Below are 7,703 nucleotides of genomic sequence, written 5' to 3'. Positions count from 1 at the left end.
GTGTCCACGGAAATACATCATTACACAGCGGAAGCGTCAGTGTCGCCCGCGTGGCAATACAGTAGTGCTTAAATTTTCATATTTATTTCGCATAAGGCCCCTTGAACTTGTGTGGACCTACCTGATTGCATGACTAAAATACGGCGAATAAATAAATATCACCAAAGGCGCGAGGGCAAAAGCAAGGCGAGGAGTCGGTGCGTTTTGAGGTTTTGTGCTGCATGCCTCGCTTTTTCTTGCGGCGCAGTTCTGTGAATAAGCAGAAGCGAATGATACTGCGGCGCTGTGTTAAACGTTAAAGAAAATGGCATGTTTTCAAACACATAAGGAGTCAGCGACATAGTCATTTGAATCTTCATGTTAATGACATGTTAAATCCAAAATATGCAATCAGAAAAAATAAATAAACGCAAGACACACAAAGCTACCAAAAGGTACACTTTTTAGGAGGGTTCATGGGAGCTTGTGGTGCACATCCGAACGCGTCTGAGAACTCGGCCATGTTCATGAGTGGTACAATGCAGCGGGAGCGTCCTGGAGCGTAGTCTTCTCTAATCACACGGTGGCTCTGGCACCACTTCGCGCAGTGCCCAATGAAGAAGAGATGTTCCGCCGTCAGGTTGAGGCCCGGAAGCCTCACATTCCGCTCAGCAGGGGGTAAGGACGCGAAGGCCGCGTGAGCAAGCCTGGTGCCCACCAAGTCGGCTACGTTCTCCGAGTCGATGGTGTCGTTGAGCGCAGCCTGCCGGGCTCTCGCCGTTTCCTGCAAAGGATTTATGCAAGTACGAAGTATAAGAGCGGCGCTGAATCTGCATATGCAACGTATTATGAGCATAGCATATTAGTATTAGGAACAGCACCCGTATTCACGAAGATCCGTTTACGAAAGAAATTATTCGCAAGAACATTTGTCTGCCAATACCGATGCAGCAAGTATAAATCATGAAGCCAGGCGGCGTACAGCAGTGAGCATTTCTAACGTGCCTCGCTGTCATTGCTCCTCAAGGCACATTCACAAAGCGCTCTTACGCTATAACTCGTTCGTACAGAAAGAATGTGATTCGATCGTAGTGCTCGAGGCATCACTAGCATAAGTGACCGGCCATAGCAAGGATCAGATATGGAAGAAAATATTCGTCAATTCCACCACCCGTTTTTAAAATATTCGTAAAACACACTGACCTCAAAAGAAAGCTACATGCTTCTCTTCGGTTTTCGCTGCGCATTCGACGACCATGCACACCCAAGTGCTTCTCAATGACACCTAGAGAATACCACCGTGACTTTCAATCGTAATTCTGGCGCCTGTTTGAAGATGTCGTCGATTGTAAGACACTCGGCTGCACGCGTTTACCACCGCACGTGCACTGCCAATCACGCTGTTTGAGTGAAAATCATTCACATACCAACGATGCCGTGAGAGTCCGAAAATACCCTATAAAGAAGTAGTAAAGCTCACATTATGTGAGCCGTAATATTGCGGATCTACCTTCGCTGCCACCATTTCATCATTAGACTCATGTAGCTTCTTCGTTGCACTTCACTTGCACGCATGTTTTTTCATCAGTTACTATATGCGCTCACAACAAGCTTGGCTACAGAAAAGATAAGACGCGAAAGCGCTCCCCGGTAGGGCCTTCATAAGTGAAACCTTCCACAGCAGAGATCCCAAAATTCGCTCCGCGCGTGTGCATGACGTGATAGCAAATATAACAAACATTGATTCGCGAGAAGCGCGCCCGTCTGCCAAATTTAGGTCGCCTCAGTTAACAACGTTGTCAGGCCCTCTGCTTTCGGTGCGCTTTTGACCACGTGGTCTTCAACAGTAGGCGCATGAGAAGATGGTAGATATGAAGGATCAACATTCTTGGTTACTTTAGTGACCTGGCCCTGTCACTCGCAGCTTACCACACGCGTGGCGTCTTATCGCATTTACGCATTAAAGGTTTCTCTTAACCTTGACTACATCACTGGGTGACCCCCGCATACTGGTTAGATGGGCCCTGCGTAGACTCAACAGTTTTCATATTTGGCCGCCTCTTACCACTCGGACGTTTGAACGAGGCAGCGCAGGGCCCAAGCCTTATGCCTTTGTACGTGTTGTGCTCTCAATGCTAACTTCGATTTGAAGCGACAGACAGCATGAAAACCGCTTCGCTCACTGGAGCGGCCGTATTCCCTTGCGCCGGCGTTATGTAAGTTTGCGCGAGAAGGGATCCTGAAAGACCTAGTTTTTCTTTAGTTGGTGGATATTCAACTTTGTTGTTATCGCTTTGAGCGCTTTGCACTAGCACAGAAACTGCGACGTTTTTATGTAAACAATGCTTGAGTAACACATTTCGAGCTGGTTGATTGTCAACCATCATGAGGCAATGACAGCGCACATTTCACGAAGGCAAACACAAGGCCATCTAGATACCTATTGGAGAGACTGCGAATGCTCTCCGAAGTTCAGTAGCACGAGCTTGCTACGCTGGTACAGTGACAAGACGCCTCGACAAATCAGAAAGTCCCCAAAAACCGCGATCTCTAAAGAGAGCTACGTCAATCCCCATCCATATCGCTTCTCGATAAAGAGTTAAATTTCTTAGCGGGTGCCGCATAATCATGGTTCCTTCTCTACCTATGACTGCTTAGAATATGTATCTATAAGGCTTCGCCGATTTTGTTTGTTTTTTGTTGTTCATGCTTGCTGTACATTTACCGCGGTGGTTAGTAATGATTGTCGAAATTGATGGTTTGTTAATGATGGTAATAAGATAGATGGATAGGCGCATCCTGACGGGTTCCTTGGAATTAACTGCAAGGAGTGCGCATAGCAACCTCTTTCAAGCGCGAAAAGCATTTCTTAGCGAATCCAAGGCACTTTGCGCGTTCCTATCTATCTATCTATCTATCTATCTATCTATCTATCTATCTATCTATCTATCTATCTATCTATCTATCTATCTATCTATCTATCTATCTGCCTACGTCTGTGTGCTCTCGTGATTGCCTCCTTAATTTGGTGTAGACCAAAATTGGCATGGGAGGGTAAGAGGGTTTGACGAATATGTATGCCTGGTCATGACATGAATAACGTGAAAATCCTGTCCCGTACGTTGTCAAACCCTTTCCTCTCGATGCATGTGACACATACCCGTATACCACTAGCCACGGTAAGCGGGTATGCGCCACATGTGCTTGACAGTTTATATCTGCCCAGGAATGGCGAGAATATACATTGGTAATTTAATTTCGAGAGCGTCAAGAAAAACCCACATCGGCAGCATTGACCCGGCGAATGCAAAGAACATAAATTAGTATCCTAGCAGGAATCGAACCCAAGTATTCTGCGTGGTAGTCAGCCTCTAAACTGTTTTGGAAAAAAGACCCTATGGACGTGTAATGTCGGTGCAACGTCAATTGTGGTGTCAAATGTAGCTGCAGTGCTGGCTATCTACTTTCCCCGGCATGACGCCTATGATATAGGCTTCATGCCGGGTTAATAATAATATCTGGGGTTTAACGTCCCAAAACCACCATATGATTATGAGAGACGCCGTAGTGGAGGGCTCTGGAAATTTCGACCCCCTGGGGTTCTTTAACGTGCACCTAAATCTAAGTACACGGGCCTCAAATATTCTCGCCTCCATCGAAAATGCAGCCGCCGCGGCCGGGATTCGATCCCGCGACCTTCGGGTCAGCAGTCGAGCGCCATAACCACTAGACCACCCTGGAGGGGCCGGCGTCATACCGGGTTAACGTCAATTGTGGTTCCAGTGTTGTCTCCGCTTTTATAGCAATCTAATAAACATTACATTTTATTCCTATGATTCAGCAAGCTATTCTCGACCCCGGTTAAATACGCTAACGAACGTTGCGTATCATATTCACAGCACCGGAACGTAAAGTGCACTTCGTTTCGATAATACTGATGTCTGTGCTCGAAATTGAGTGTTGAGGTTACGTCAAACCACAAGTTACCCTTTCAAACTGGCCAGTGTAGGCGACGTGCCTACTAAGGCCGCGATGTGCACGCAACTACTACGCTTACAAAAATGCGTCGATCCATCTCGTTACGCTTGGCTCAAAGCCAAAAAAATGCAGCGGGAGGGCTGATGTGCAGCCGAGGTGATCTTGAATGTTGCTGCATTTCCTGGATTATGACCTGGAACTTGGAATACGTCCAAATTCGCCTACAAAAACTTTTTTTTCTTTTGCAGGCGATTGCGTCGCGGAACCCCTAAGACGGAACCGCAGAACCCTATTTGAGAACCATTGAGCTTTAGGAACGGAATTGGTACCAAGGGATATGAAACACGGTCGAGGATGGGTAAGCGTTATGTGGATAACTGAAATTTCTTGCAGGCATTAAATGTAATGAATTGCGTGAAATAGTAAAAATATGAGATCAATGGGAACGGCCATCATCCTGCAGTGGACATGCAGTCGAGCTTCCGTATAACAAAGCTGCATGGGGACCACAAGTTTGTTCGTTATATCCGATATTCGATATAGGTGTAGATACAGAATTCGGCGGTAACAAATCGGCAACCTGGCTCGCGCGATAGGCTTCAAACAGTATTACGAACCAGGCAATTTTTATTTGTCTCCTTGTGACACTTCGAGCTAAACAGGCCGAAACATTACAACACGAAGTTTAAACAGAACCATGTACGTTTAAAAAAACAGGCTTGCGTTCTTGTTTATTTGATTAATGATGCAAGCCCGCTTAACAAATTTTGAACATAACCACATTGAAAAAAAATGATGTTTTGAACTGTCTACCAATAATTATTTCGCTTTTTATGCTACGTTTTGAAAGTTGAGCTTCGAGTAAACCTAATATTTCTTTGTTACTACCAACATCGCGGCGGCGCTCACGTTTTTGCACTCGTTGTAAATAACGTAGATCATTTAAATGACGCGTGACCAACCAAAGCTCATATTTCGTTCGCTATAACCGATAACACCCCACATCAGTGTTCGTTATAACGAAGCTCAACTTTATAGCAGGCTCAGTATGATCATGATAATGGCGGGATTCGGAAAGAGACAATTCTATTCTCATTAAATATGGCATAGCGAGTACAATGTTCCAATAATGTTCGCACGACGACAGAATTCTTTTGCAATGTTGTCCCGCTGTAGCGGCAGGGATCTTCATCGATAAAAAGTCAACTGCCGTACCAGGTTGCGTTATGCTGCTGAAATTTCCCTTGTTTTCATAAACGTGTAAACGTGCCCTCGACATTACCACACTTCCATGCATTCGCGCATTCCTTTCTTTTCCACGCTGTCGGCTGTGTTCAGGTTAGCCTGCCAGGTGAAGAAACGCGCACTCACGACAGCTCTGTGTGACTCCCGCACGCACATCTCCCTCTCTGTGTACTTTTTCAGGAACACGGGTGTTGCCCATTGTCGGCGCATGCCGTCCGCGTCGTACTCGGTCCCATCCTTATCGTAACCGTGCATCATCTCGTGACCAATTATCTGTAAAACAGAGAAAAATTGAAGAACGTTATGCGCACGCGCTATAATAATCTGAACTTGATAGGTTTGCACAGTAGATCGTCTATAACTATTATCTGGTAGTATAACACACCCAATCTTCATTTTCTGCCCGAAATATAACCGTGTATAGAAAGCGACAGCCGCGAAGTGAAAAAAAAAATTACAATGGTCAGATTCTACTGCGTCAGAAAATGCTGCGATTAATATTGAAACTCGCTAGCTCCTTGTGACGATGGTCCTCCTGCCAACACGAAGACCTTTGCTTAGATCCTCTGTTCCCCTCCACGTATGACCACGCCAATCCAGGATAATTTGTAGTGTAATACGACGTCATTTATAGGAAAAATTACTCCAGCCAAGGCCCCGATCTACTAATGGTAGCTCCACGCACATCACGCTTCCCCGTTTTTCGGTTCTTCCACGATTAAGCAACCTGCTGACACAAGGGCTTCGCCAAAACTTTTCACCGCATCCAGCAAAGGTTCTACGGACGCATGATGCGACGCGACACGGAAAAAAATGTTTGGCGCCTTGCGAACAACGCCAAAGTCACAAGCATCCCACGACTACACCGCCCGGCCTTCTCCTTTCTGCACCGCCTTCTACTTCCCCCTTCAACATTGTTGGTGTCGACCTTCTAGGCCCGTTCAACCGGTGTCAATCGATGGGCCGCCGTCTGTGTCAACCACCTGACGATCTACGCAGAAACTGCGGCAATACCTGCCGCAACAGCTTTGCACGTGCCGCAGTTTATGCCTCGCCTTATAACCTCGCGCCTTGGTCCTCCTCGTGTCATCATTAGCGACCGTGGACGTAAGTTCATCGCCGACGTCGCTGAAGAAATCCTGCGTCTGTCTCCTTACCAGTTCCGCCATGCCACCCTCTTTCGCCCACAGACCAATGGCCTCGTAGAGGACTCTAACAGGACTATAAGGAACATGATGTAGATTTATGTCGATAGCAAGCACAATAACTGGAACGAAGTAGTCCCCCACATCACACACGCGTACAAGACCGCGAAGCGTGAGACTACAGGGCACACCTCCTATTTTTTTCCGCTCTACGCTCGCTCCCCTCTCATTTGTCTCGACACTATTGCGCCTTTTACGCTAAATTTTGGAACATTCGTTGCCCAGTCGCTATGACGCACTGAAGAAGCACGTCGCATCACACGCCTCCAAAGTATGACACCTCAACAACGTTCCAAGACCCATTACGACGCCCGAGATCACTCCGTTTGTCATACCAAAGACGATCATGAGTGCTTGTGGACACCAGTCAGCAAGCGTGGGTTTGTGCCAGTAGTTCCTGGTCCCGTACTTCGGTCCATGTGTCATTTTCTATCGCCTAAGTGACGTTACATACGTCATCTCTAGCGTCACGATCAATGGTAGCCATTCTAGCAACATAGCTGACGTAGTTCACGCGCATTAAAGCCTAGTACCGTCAACCATCCGGCTGACTCACCCAGTGGGCATCGTCTGCGAACGGGTAAGTGAACGTGCTAGCGAATAATAGAGAAACAGGAGCAGGACGAAGCTGAACTAGCTCGCTAGAGGCTCCACGAACTGCTTCTCCTCTGAGCAATACCTCTGCATTCCCCATCCTGTAGGTAAACGCGTTCCGTAGTCACAATATTTACATACATCAAATGCTACTCACCATGCCAACGCTGCCATAGTTCAAAGCAGGGGGACCTTCGACATTAAAAAACGGATGCTGGAGCACACCTGCGGGAATCTCCATTTTGTTCAAATTCCTAACGTAGTAAGCGTTCACGGACGTTTCGTCGAAGATATATGTCCTCTGGTCTTTCCACGACCGATGAGCCGAAGCTTGTAGTGCTGCCCTATACGCTTTGAAAAACACGTTCGTGTCCACGTTCGGTACTGTATCTGTAGGATGTGATGAAAATAAGTGCGGCATATTTTCATCAGGTTGTTCTCAGTGTACTAGCTAGTGCGGAAACGACACGCACGAGGCGAAACTATTCATATTTGGATGTGCTTGTATTCAAGTAGAGTGTCGAGGCAAGATAAATTGTCTTGAGAGCCGCGCACATCGCACAATTACTGGAGGGTTTCTTTTTTGTTTTTCAGACTAATCTTTTAGGCTAGTCACTTTAACCTGCCGTTGCGATATTTCTCTGAGCACGAGTTCAGAAAACATGCATTTTTCAACGGTATCGGACTGCCCAATTCTCTGAA

General features: G+C 46.6%; 1 protein-coding gene across 1 annotated transcript; it reads right to left on the bottom strand.

Annotated features, from left to right (window-relative positions):
• Window positions 1-424: 424 nt before the first annotated feature.
• LOC125758258 (neprilysin-1-like) lies at window positions 425-7,242 on the bottom strand. The gene is made up of 3 exons (XM_049415280.1): window positions 7,159-7,242; window positions 5,329-5,475; window positions 425-763 (listed from the first exon to the last, which is right to left on the bottom strand). The coding sequence occupies exons 1-3, from the start codon at window positions 7,240-7,242 to the stop codon at window positions 425-427; spliced, it is 570 nt and encodes a 189-aa protein (XP_049271237.1).
• Between the last annotated feature and the right edge of the window lie 461 nt (window positions 7,243-7,703).

Source organism: Rhipicephalus sanguineus, chromosome 4, assembly GCF_013339695.2.
Source record: "Rhipicephalus sanguineus isolate Rsan-2018 chromosome 4, BIME_Rsan_1.4, whole genome shotgun sequence".
NCBI lineage: Eukaryota > Metazoa > Arthropoda > Arachnida > Ixodida > Ixodidae > Rhipicephalus > Rhipicephalus sanguineus.
This window is presented reverse-complemented; position numbering and strand designations above follow the sequence as displayed.